Below are 12,629 nucleotides of genomic sequence, written 5' to 3' on the forward strand. Positions count from 1 at the left end.
AAATGCACTAGATTCTGTAATACGTGTTCCATTTTATACAAACAGCGAAACCACATCATTACAATGTAAACAATGTTAGCATAGTTAATGAAAAATAAGATAACTAAAAAAATGTAAAACCTTCAGGAGTTATTACTTATTCATATACTGTATTCATGAAAAATCCACCCATCCACGATTATCCGTATCACGTATTCCTCATTAGGGTCTTGGAGTGCTGGAGCCTATCCCAACCGTCTTCGGGCACGAGGCACCCTGAATTGGTTGCCAGCCAATCGCAGGGCACAGAGACAAACAATCAGTCACTCTCACCTCGGTTACAATTTAGAGTTCAAACATGCCATGCATGTTTTTGGAATGCGGGAGGAAACCGGAGGACCCAGAGAAAATCCACATGGGCCTGGGGAGAACATACAAACCAGTGACCACACACAGGGAGGCCGGATCGGGTCTTGAACTTCCAATCTCTGCATGCTAACCACCCTTCATGAAAAATGTTTTGTCCAAATAGTAACTGAAATGACATTTTACATTTATGGAGGCCACGGGTTCCAAAATTCCAGTTCCAGTGGCTTCCAAAATTGCAAATACCAAATCTAATCATTGAACATCAACGGCATTTGCATTGTTTGTTAACATTAACATAAGTGAACTTTGCTGATGCAGAAATATGCGGTTGTATTAAATACAGATTGGTTAATTTTTTTCTGTTTAATGTGACAGTAAATTCGGAGATTATGGTTCACTTTTTGCGATGCCATTCATATTTAAAATCTTGAGTTACCCTCATAATTACTGTATGACACACTCACCGTACAGAGCTATTCTAAAACATTATTTACAAAGTTCGGCCTCACATATACTGTATTGCGATTGAGACATTTTACAATAAAGAAGTGATATTTTACACTATTGTTTTTTATTTAAATCACGTTCCTTCTTTGCCACAGCAAAGTGAACACGTGTCCAACTTTCCACGGTGGTGCATCCAAGGGTCAAGACCAGCGATAGTGTTTGGACCGTTGGGGAGTTTTTCGCCTTGTTCAATGTTCAACATTGCCTGTGTTGTTTGCGGCGGTCGCCATGGAGATGCTCTGCTTCTCGCTCAATGTCTTGACCACGGTTGCGGCTGGCGACTGAAGCACTTTGCGCGAGAGGCGCATCCTGCCGTCCGTGGGGTCCCGTCCGAAATACTTCACCTGGCGGAAGAAGAGGTTCCATTTTTGTTGAATTGCAACAACCATGTTGTGAAAATTAGCCTGGGGGAACACAAACCTGAATCTGCTGGCCCACTTCTAACCCCAAAGCACTTGGATGTTTGATCTAATACGGAGGAACAACAGGAGAAATATCTTAATCGTAGCTTGACTCTCACATGCTTTTTTTTCCACACGCACTTTGCCCTCTCTCTCACACACAATCATCCTCTTATATTCTTTTGCAGCCTCTCTCTCTCTCTGTCTCGCTCTCTCTCGAACATACACAACTAAGGGACACATGCACACACGCACTCGTTTGTGGTCCAACTGGGAGTTGTGCAACAGGACGGCGCTCATGTTGGGATAGAGCTTCACCATGACGCCAATATCTCTGCGTCATAAAAAAAAAAACAAGTATAGTTTTAAAAGAAAGAAGAAGTTTTGTTCTCAATTTAAAACAAAACAAGCACAAAGTCCCTATATTTTCCATGCTGACCTTATTTCAGTGATGGTGGCAGTGTAAATGGCGCCAAACTCCAGCTGCTGCTCTTGCTGCAAAATAAAGGACAATAAACATACTTAGGAAACGTTATTCGATCCGCATTAAACAGTAATTTGTGCTGTTATTAGAGCTGCAAAGTAAAAAAATACAATAACTGTGATGTCATAAAATACTTTTGATGGCGCATTTCGAATTGCATACAAATTCAACAATCAATACAAAACAAAAAGTCACTCACATCATCCTTGCAGACTTCACTGATGAATTCCTGCGCCTCATTCAACGCTCCTGGTGTGGGAGCAAACACAGAGAAGGTCTCCTCGTCCATCTGACTGATTGTCACGCCTGTAAGAGACACCGAACGCAATTTCCTGGAATTTCCGCATCAACTTCCCATCAAAACGGCGAAAAAAACTGCCTAGCGTTACCCGTCTGAGCTTGTAACCGGCGAAGGTTGTATCCGCCCGGCCCCACGAAGCGAGCCCGTCTGGACACGGGCACGCGCACGTTCTCTGAGGGACAAAAAAAAACAACATTAACCATGATCTTCGTTTTTCAGTCATTCTTCCTTTTATTTATCTCAATTTATTGATAGCCCTCTAATCAAAACTCAGAGTGAGTTTCAATCCCATTTTTTTTCACGGTTGTTGTGGATACTTGACTCATCCACAGCCAGACGATGAAAGTATGTCCGCTCCAGTGCCAGGGTTTTTGTCATTTTCACTCAAATTGCAGGACCGACAGATTATTGAGTTTTAGGACTACATGACCATTCAATTCAGCGTAAGAAACCTTAGACTCTCTTCTTTCATCAGAAAAAAAAGAGTTAATTCCTAAATTATATGGGTCTGGAGTTATATGAACTTGAAATGAGGGCGGCTGTCCAAGACACATCCATCCATCCATTTTCCGTACCGCTTAATTAGGGGTGTGGGTGGTGCTGGAGCCGATCCCAGCCGTCTTCGGGCACTAGGCGGGGGACACCCTGAATTTGTTGCCAGCCAATCACAAGGCACACAAAGACATACAACAGTCACACTCACACCTTGGGACAATTTGGAGTGTTCAATCTGCCTGCCATGCATGTTTTTGGAATGTGGGAGGAAACCGCAGAACCCGGAGAAAACCCACATGGGCCCGGGGAGAACATGCAAACTCCACACAGGGTGGCCAGACCGGGTCTGGAACTGCCCAAAATACAATACAATACAAATTGATGTATATAGCGCTTTAACAACAGCTGAAGCTGTAACAAAGCGCTAACATGGACAAAAGTCAAATGCTGCCCCCTTGTGGAAGAGAAAAAACATTGCCAGATTTCAGAGCAGCGCTTTATCGGCACATCCGCAAGAAAAAAAAAAAAAAAAGAACAAAATCGCGAGCTGCGCTCCACGTCATGCTTTTCAACTCCTGAATAAATTCGAGAATGGCAGCTGATGAGTTCATTATTCCTCCAACAAATTAAATTTGATCCCAAACTTACCCACAACCGGCCCGTTCTCCTTTCTGCTCGTCCTGGGTTTTGCCAGAGTGTTGTTCATGATGCCTAAGATCTCACGCTTGGCGACTAAAAAGTCATTTTTGTCACATCAAATGAGAAGAAAATAAAATGTCATTGAGGCAGTTTCTCGCACATTGATATGACGGTGGTACCTGTGGCCTGCTGGATGGCCTCCATGACCAATTTAAGCGGCAGACCGGGAATCTTCACATCTGCCTGGAAGGTCAACAAAAATAAATAAAGGAGGTTTTCTTTGGAGAAATAATTTGTTATCCACGAATAATATGTAGCCCAAAAATGGATTTGATATTTTCTTAATATGCAGTTCCACCATGTTCAAGTAATCTGCTTATACCTGTAACGCAGTGATGCCTTTATTTGTCCCTGCCAATTTGAAGTCCATGTCTCCGAGGTAATCCTCAATTCCCTGCACATCAACACATTTTTACAGATGGCACGGAGTCACGCTCACTCGCCATCACTCGACCAGTTTGGCTTGGACAAATGGCACCTTACAAGAATGTCAGTGAGCAATCTGTAGTCTTGGATCTCTGAGGGCTTGTCGGGGTTGGATTTGGAGATGAGGCCCACGGCCACGCCGGCCACAGCCGCCGAGATTGGAACCCCTGAGACAACAAATAAACTTTAGAACGCTAGTCAGAAGCGGAATGATAAATCTAGCTACCGAATGTCGACATCTTTTCATTTACTATGGCATCATTATTTAATGGGATTATATCTGAGCCTTTTCTAATCATACTCAAAGATGCTTCATTAATGTCTTAAATAAAACAAAAACAAAGAAGGCCTGCGTTGACTACCTGCATCCATAAGCGCCAGGCTGCCCCCACATGCCGACGCCATAGATGAAGACCCTGATGAGCAAAAACAAAAAACAGTCAGCCAGCCAATCATTTTGCCCCCTTCTCCACCCGTCTTTGCTCATTCCCTTCTCACCGTTTGACTCCAACACCTCGGCCGTGACCCTGATGGTGAAAGGGAAGTCTTTGGGGATGACAGGCCGCAGCGCTTTCTCAGCCAGGGCCCCTAGCAAAACAAACACACCATCCAAACATGTATTTTCTTATTTATATATATATATATATATAATTTTTTTTGTATTTATATATTGATATTTATTTATATTTTGATATGTATTTATATTTGTAGATTTATTTATATATTTATATTTCATTATTTAAAAATATTTAAATTTAGATTCATGTCTATTTATGTATTCATTCATTAATTCATTCATGTATCTATTTATTTATCTATTTATTTGTTGTATTTTGTTAAAACAAATGAGATCCGTAATCAACGCTGCCTGTAATTGACCAGCAACCAATATGGGGTGCCGTTTGCCAATCACCACAACCCAAAAGTGCACGGGCACATTCAAAAAATAAAACATAAGAAAAAAAGGGAAAAGCTTGAGGAATTCATGCAAACTGTTTACTTGATTGCATTAAAGTTTTGTCCTGTTCTACAAACATTTACTTTGCTTCTTTATGCATGTCCTGTACTGTGTTCCACTAAATTTGGCCTATTAAATATGTTCACTACATCATCCCAGTCCGCTTTAACCACGATAAACGAGGTATTACTATATTTCCTGTATATGATAGTTGTCCATGTTAAGCGCTTTGTTAAAATTTCAGCTGTTGTTAAAGCTCGATATAAATCTATATCTATTGTATTGTATTATAAACTCACCGTGTCCGAGCTCTCTCCTGTTGAGACCGCCCATCTTGCCGATCTCGTTGGTGGCGTAGGGTGGGAACTGAAACGAAAACCAGTGTTGATGACTCAACTGCATTACCCAAAAACAAACAAACAAACAAACAAAAAATAAAAACTTGCTCTATTTTTTATTAAACAAAACATTCACCTCATAATGTAGCATGAAATTTTTGTCCTTGATGCCACTGCGGACAAAAAAAAAAATAATCCAGTGTCATAATTTAATATGAGGAAATGCAATATATTAGAAGAAAAGGCAAAGAAGGTCCCCAACTAAACGCTTCAATAAGTGATCATTTTGTCTTAGTTTTTATGTGTGACAACAGCAATTGTTTCATGGTTTAGAATTATAGAGAATTCTACCGTATGCTAATTTGCGGTAGCTGGTCTGAGGCTTTTCATATTATATGTTAGCATGAAGCTAGTAGGGGTGACTTCATATGGTCTGACCGAACGTTTTGGTCTATTTTTCTCAATCCCTGCTGTGGATGGATTCTGTTTGTCAACTGGAAACGACAGGAGGTGAAGGAGTCTCTGTTTTAAGCGATCACAAGGGATCTCCGTAATTGTCTTCTCACCTTAAAGCTGTGGTGATGATGTCTGCTTTGATGCTGGATTCCAGTGAATCAAACGTGACGCTACAGAGCACCTAAAGAAAATATTTTTTTATGGACTTTTTTTTTGCAATACAACAATCTTCTAGACTGCACACCTGTGTTTGCCCTCTCTGGAACAATGCAGAGCCATGAAGGGGTTTAAAGAGGTCCACCTCGCAGGAGATGTCTCTCACAGCCGTTAAATCCCTGCCGTCACACCTAAGCGCGCATAATTTAATCATAAATCTTTAACATATGTAGATCATAAAATATAATCCATTGTAAATGCGCACCTTTTGTATTCATTGAGGACTAAATTCCGAAAAATGTCCCTGCTCACAGTGTTGAAGGACTCGATGACTTCGAAAGGTTCGGCATGAGGAAATTTCTCTGAATAAAAAAAAATATATAAATAAAAACAAGTGAATTACAATTTTTATTCTTTAATCGTGACAAAGAAAGTCCAGGACAAAGAGTGACGTTTACCTTTGAGGTGCTCTTCGGTTTCCAGACGAATCTTGTTGAGGGTGTCGTCTCTTGAAATCTGGAATCAAAGCATTGTTGAAAAAATAAATAAGCACATAAATAAAACAAATAGGCAGGACGGGTTGAAATGGAGCATCCCTGGCAAATTTGGCGCTTACCTTATCATGCGCGTAATCGGTGAAAACAGCGTAGATTTTATCGGTGGCGTATCTGCATGGACATCAAACAATACAAGATGCATAAAAATATGCTACATTGTTGTTACCCCATATGAGAAACAACACCACATTTGCATATGAATAAAAGATACATCAAAGCTATGACATTATGAATCATTTTCAAAAGAAAAAAATCAAATTAAACAAATATAAATTTAATCTGATGATTTTAAGTCATTGTACAACTTGAACAGATATGATTTCTATAGTATTGAGAAAAGAATGAGATACCAAGTAGACAGGATGAAGTTAGTACAACTAGATATGATTTCTATTCATTCACTAATTAAATTATTCATATCATATTTCTTTTGGCATCATGACATTAGTCATGTATTTTTAAAGAATATAAAGTGTATGTCAAAAGAATTCATTGTTTTACATCTACTGTACATTAAATTCACTACCCAAGACCCCTCTGTTTCATCTATTTTTATTTTTGAACAGAGCCGACGTGACCTTCTAGAGCGCAGGTGTCAAAGTCAAGACCCGGGGGTAAAATCTGTCCGGTCACATCATTTTATTCGGCCCGCGAATGCAAATCTAGAATATCAAGTGCCATGATGCTTGCTAAAGTGAGAACCAAAATTTCAAATCGTCTCATGTAAGCCACACTAACAGTCATTATTTGTTACTTAAAAATTTAAAACTCGTTATTCATAATTTTTTTGTGCGCTCTATATGTAATATGTGAAAGGAATGAAACATTCTAATGTCTTCCTCAAATTCATAACGGCCCCCGAGAGGAAACCAGAACTACAATGCGGCCCGCGGCAACAAATGAGTTTGACACCCTTGTTCTATATCCATCATGATAGAACCACAAGTTGTTTCCATGGCCACCACATGACACATCAATATGAGAGCGGTGAGTGTGCGTCCTTACTGTTGCACGTGCGCCACCATTTCCGCGGGTGCCAAGAACATTTTGGGTGGCGTGCGCTTGGTGACTTGAAGCTCCCGCGCCAGTTGCTGGATGGCCAGGATGATCTGCTGCGCATACTTGACGGCCACCTTGACGGCGTGACAGAAATCCTGCTGCAGAACGTTCTCTGCAGACGCCTCGATCATCACTGCCCATCAGAAATGGCATCCGGACATAACGTTATCATCATCATCATCAACATAATAAAAAAAGCTGGTATTTTCCCACATTTTTGCCACTCGACCTCACTTGTAAACAACAGGAATGAGTGGATAAAAGCTAATGTAACAGTGGAGTGCCACACTGTAGTGGAGAAGTTTTGCTTGGGTACTTAATGGACAACCGACGGCTACGGACAAGTTGTGTCCATAATTTGTAAAATCATTTCAAATGACTTCTACTGAGCGTATTTTACAAAGATTCCACGGCATATAGCTATATTTTACGTTTTAAGACTCGAGCTGAATATTCAGGAAGTCTTGTTTTCGAGTTGAGGACGATGCCTGACGTCACGTCACGTGACCGAGAAAGCGACACACAATACATTTTTGGTAATTTGTTTGGTCTGAAAACTTCGTGTTGATGGCGAAAGTAGAAAGAAAAAACATAAATAACGTGATGGTGAATCGTTGTGTGTTGCATCAAGACTACTATTTGATACTAGTTGACACAAATTCCCAGCAGACAAATCAGCCCATTTCCAACAGAGCTTGGCCGCCATCTTGTGCATTTTCTGGCGCTACATTGGAGTCCAGATGCCTCAAAATGAGACAGAAGGACTTCTTTAATCGATTGCAAACATTTATGCTTTCTTCTTCAGAACTATTTGAATCATATTCATAACTGGATGAGTTTATAAGAAAGCATCTTCTCCGAATCTGAAGCCATTGTTTTGATTCTCAAGCAAGGCAAGACGTCCTGGCATAACGTCACGAATAAGGGGGCGGGACCTTTTGAAACTTGCCATTTCTGAGGTCATTTTGAAGTAATTTTGGGACACTTTAAGTCATTTTTATTGGTGTTTTGCATTTGACTAAAAATTTCAACCTGTGTGTTTTGGGTATTTTAGATGCTATAAAACGTTTTTCTGATGTCAGTTAGGAAACAAAAAAATGGTGTCGGTTGTCCTTTAAATGTTATTCGTAATGCTTGACTGACCCACTTGACTGCTGGGGGCTCCTGCCACGATCATGTTGAGCGTGCTAGTTGCCATCTGCGCTCTGGTGGGGTTGACCAGTAGCTCGCCCTCCACCATTCCCATACGCACAGCACCTGCAGTCAATACGTACAAACTGGCATCTGTATAAATTCCGTCATTGCTGGAGTGACAAAAAATTCCCTCACTGTTCCAAAATGTTCAAATATGTGTAAAGTGCACGTCGCTCACCTATGGGTCCGTTCCAAGGGATGTCCGAGAGAGCGAGAGCAGCTGAGGCTTGAACAGAAAAGACAGCAAAACGGTGACCATCAACTGTCATTTTTGTGATAAAATATTTATTTCTCACCTGCGTTAATAGCCAGCACGTCCGGATCATTGACGCCATCCACAGCCAGCAGGTTACATAGAATCTATAAAAATACACCAGCATCGTGTTAATGCCTAAATATTAAAGAGAGAACTGGATTAACGGGATTAATGTGCGAAAACGTGTCCACTCCAGTGCCAAGGTTTTTGTCATTTTCACTCAAATCCCAGGACCCACAGAATATTGAGTTTTAGGACTATATAAGCATAATGCAGCGTAAAAAAAACTTGGACTCTCTTCTTTTATCAGGAAAAAAAGTTAATTTCTATCTTATTTGGTTCTGGAGTAATATGAGGTGCAAGTGGAGGCGTCTATACAAAAGGCAAATACTGCCCCGTTGTGGAAGGGAAAAAACATTGCCAGAGCCCTAACCAGCACTTTATCGTGCCAATAAAAACCAAAAGCCAAACAAATTCGGGAATGGTGCTACACCTCATATTTTCAATTGCCAAATAAATTCACGAATGGCAGTGAATGAGCTAAAAAAATATATTGGATGCTACAAGTTGAAAATAAGTAGAACCAACCTGAGTGTCATAAAAGTACCCGCTTGGGAAAAGAGGTCGAATGGACCTGTCTGTAAAAAAAAAAATATACAATGGTGATTTGATTGACAGATTTCCTTCATTCCATCAACAAAGCTTGGAACACAAACATTCTTATCCCAAATCATCTTTCCCAATTGATATGAATTAAAATGTCATTAACAGATTACTAAACCGTTTTTCAGGAGGAAAAGGAAGTTGGGTCCCATGTATAAGCGCAGTACCATAATATTGGTTGTGTTTTTAAGGTTACCTATTAGTCTGCTGGTGAGAATCTCATGGTCGGTGGTGCCCATCTCTCGCCTCAAATAGTTAGTCGGGATCCTGCCGGCGGCGGCCGCTTTCTGTCTGTAGTCTACCTGCCAACCAATCAATCAAAGAGCAGATTTTACTCACCAGAATAGCAGAACATATTGACCTTGTGCTTAAATGACATACCACCAGCGGCATGAACTGAGAGGGAGATGGTTTGGTTTTGCTCACAGCCGTCACCATCACAGAGGTGTCACCCAGCTTCGGAAAGACAGTTAGAAATGTTAAACAAAATAAAATGTGCACATCACAAGCAATGACTGTGTGCATCCAACAACACCGCAGCTTTGCTTTTTAACAGATAAGTTGTGGTTCTACCTGGACTACAGCAGAGCCATCAGCAAACTTGGCCAACCTCCCAGAGGAAATCTCCAATTTTCTGCCAGTTACAAGCATATAAAAACTTACTTACAAAAACCTGAAAGGATTCAAGCCTTTTTTTCGAAGAAATGTCGTGCCGATATATTGGCGGGACTAAATATTTCCCTTTCTAATCTTACAAGGCTCGTCATATATTTTTCTGTTTTCTTTTAGAAAACTAATTAGTGTTCAAGCAGCGACTTTTGGGATCGTTTTAACAACTGAACCTCGTAGTCCCATGTCTGCCATTCTTTTCCGAGTGGCCCTTCATCGCAATCACGAAACGATCTTAATTCATGGTTTTATCATGCTCCATCTTTTGAGGACTTCCGCAAAAATCGAAACTCGGCTGCAATCAACTCACTTGTCTCCGAGGTCCACTCCCACACTTCGTACATTGGCGTGACTTTTGTACACGCTCTGGTGGCACAGACGCGCGCGGCAGCGAGAAAAGGAACGTCCAAGCTGTAGTAGACGCCTCATGGCTCAATTTTAATGAAACAGGAAATATAAAGTAGGACAGAATGGAAAAGGCGACAGATTTTACGCCGCAGATGTGCGCACGGGGGCTTCCATGACAGTAGGTCACATGTGCGGAAGTATGTCAATATGTTGGTTTCTGATTGGATATCGTGGTTTAACGTGCGACAGGAAAAATATCCGGCTTGCAACAGCGGCTCAGGAAACGGCAAAACAATTAAAATAATTTAATTTATAAAATACTTCGAATTTTCCTTCGATGCGACAACCAAACACCAACATTAAAATATATTTAAAAGATGTTGCATTAATATATCGTCTTTGTTATAGCCTGTGAAGTAAAAGCGCCAACTGTGACAGCGACTAAATTAGCCGCTATGTACGGACAATATTATTCCGCAAGCAAAACATTGCAACGTCATACTACTTCCAGTTTAAATTTTTAAACAAAATCATTTACGTTTTTTTTTGTTGATGTTGGTTTGTACCACTTCAAATAAATTGAACTGAATGAAGGAAAAAATAAAACACGTATTACGGTGTCGTGCACATTTTAAAAATTACCACAATAAAACCTATACGTACCGGTATATATTTTTTTCGTGTTATCTTCACATAACATGGCGTCAGACTTAATTTCCACTCACGCCTGGATCTAATAATATTGTGCATGCTACCAGATGAAGTATTTCGTCTCTTGTATACTTTACCACTGAAGTATACTGGAGTTAGCCAGATGGTGAAAGCAGCGGGGATGCTGCCGTTGCCATAGAAACAGACGAATATTAAAGACAATCTCTCTACACCCTGAAATAGATTTACACATCTGCACACTCAAGTTAATTACAGGATTTCGAATAGAGTAACAAGCACATACTTCTACAGTATGGCATTATGTTTGACGTGATGGAAAGATCTTAAATTTAGACATTTGAAATTAGTTAACTCGTAATATTTATCACCATTTGAAAATAGACTGGTGCATTTATATTCAGAGAAAATCTAAACCATAAGTATGCTTTCGATCCATATTATAAAATGGTTAAATAAAATATGTAAAATTAAAGTGTGGAACAATAGAGGGCTAAACATCACTGATTCTCAAAACAAGTTACGTAAAGTCCACTTATTGGAGGCCGATTAAAAATGGTCAAATTCAAAAACACTTGGGAAAAATAAATATTTTTTATAAAAATGCACAGAAATGATAAAATAACTTAAAAGCCTACAGTGATAAATTTACTTTTACACATACCATGTAGTAATGTATATTCAAAAATGAAAAGAAAAAACACATACAAATATTTCTCTTAATTGGTGAATTTTAATTACAACAAATGGGTTTGTGTAGAAATGGAAACTGAGGGAAAAGTCATTGCCATAACAACAAGAGTGCCCCTCGTTCAGAGAATGTGCGTGCATGTGGTGTATGTGTGTGTGCTTTTGGTAAGGTAAAAAAAATGGAATTAATTGTGTGATAGCTAAGATGTTACATTATTGTCGAAGCATCCCTCACACAGTCCAGATTTTTTTTTACACAGCCTTGTTCAAAAACATGCTTATTTTTATACTTAAGATAGATCACAAAAAATAATCACTTGTGCTGTAGGAACTGACCACAAAATGCCAGAAAGAGCCACATAGAACATCCAAAGTTTATTTGGGGTTCCTCAGAGGCACTTTAAATGGCGGCTGATGTGTGCTGACTCCCATTTATCACGAGTTTGAATGTTAATTTGGAACAATGCCGTAACGCAGTGATAAGACGGTGTGCGCACTTCCGCAACCACATTTTTCAGTTGCAGGTAACACTAAGGGGGAACAATTATAAATGATTGATTGGCATCTTTTCAATATGAATCACAAAAAAACTGTCTTTGAACAGGGGTGTGCAAACTTTCACATCACACATTCATGGCTTGTCTCCCAAAATGCCAATAGAACAGGAAGCGTTGCTTTTGGTCCGCTGTTTGCGCCGTCGTGCACGTTTCTGAGGTCCACAATGCCAAATGTATGAAACACACGTGTACATGCAGTCATTCTTTGATTCAAGTTCACAGAAGATCTAAAAGGAATCACCCAGGTATTTTTGGGGGAGATAGGGGGACTGTGATTTGGCACTTAAATTGTTATCTTTACAAAGAGTAGCGCACATCACAGCAGAGGTCACGTGGAGGGAGAAAAAAGAAAAAGAAAAACAAAAGGGTAGAAAAGAATGGAGGAAAAAATTGATACA

The 12,629-nt window shown here is 39.9% G+C and overlaps 1 protein-coding gene across 1 annotated transcript; it reads right to left on the minus strand.

Moving 5' to 3' along the window:
• Nucleotides 1-897: 897 nt before the first annotated feature.
• On the minus strand, nt 898-10,488 carry pnpt1 (polyribonucleotide nucleotidyltransferase 1). The gene is made up of 28 exons (XM_089012191.1): nt 10,278-10,488; nt 9,872-9,932; nt 9,680-9,754; nt 9,495-9,600; nt 9,224-9,273; nt 8,676-8,739; nt 8,558-8,605; nt 8,329-8,442; nt 7,132-7,318; nt 6,186-6,237; nt 6,028-6,085; nt 5,835-5,931; nt 5,658-5,760; nt 5,524-5,594; nt 5,094-5,130; nt 4,919-4,985; nt 4,160-4,249; nt 4,024-4,077; nt 3,719-3,828; nt 3,558-3,629; nt 3,355-3,418; nt 3,185-3,268; nt 2,130-2,213; nt 1,940-2,046; nt 1,696-1,751; nt 1,512-1,590; nt 1,276-1,323; nt 898-1,199 (listed from the first exon to the last, which is right to left on the minus strand). The coding sequence occupies exons 1-28, from the start codon at nt 10,394-10,396 to the stop codon at nt 1,044-1,046; spliced, it is 2,313 nt and encodes a 770-aa protein (XP_088868317.1). The 5' UTR covers nt 10,397-10,488; the 3' UTR covers nt 898-1,043.
• Nucleotides 10,489-12,629: the final 2,141 nt, after the last annotated feature.

The sequence above is a fragment of the Hippocampus bargibanti genome, linkage group LG13, assembly GCF_051943395.1.
Source record: "Hippocampus bargibanti isolate YZ-2025 linkage group LG13, ASM5194339v1, whole genome shotgun sequence".
Classification (NCBI taxonomy): domain Eukaryota; kingdom Metazoa; phylum Chordata; class Actinopteri; order Syngnathiformes; family Syngnathidae; genus Hippocampus; species Hippocampus bargibanti.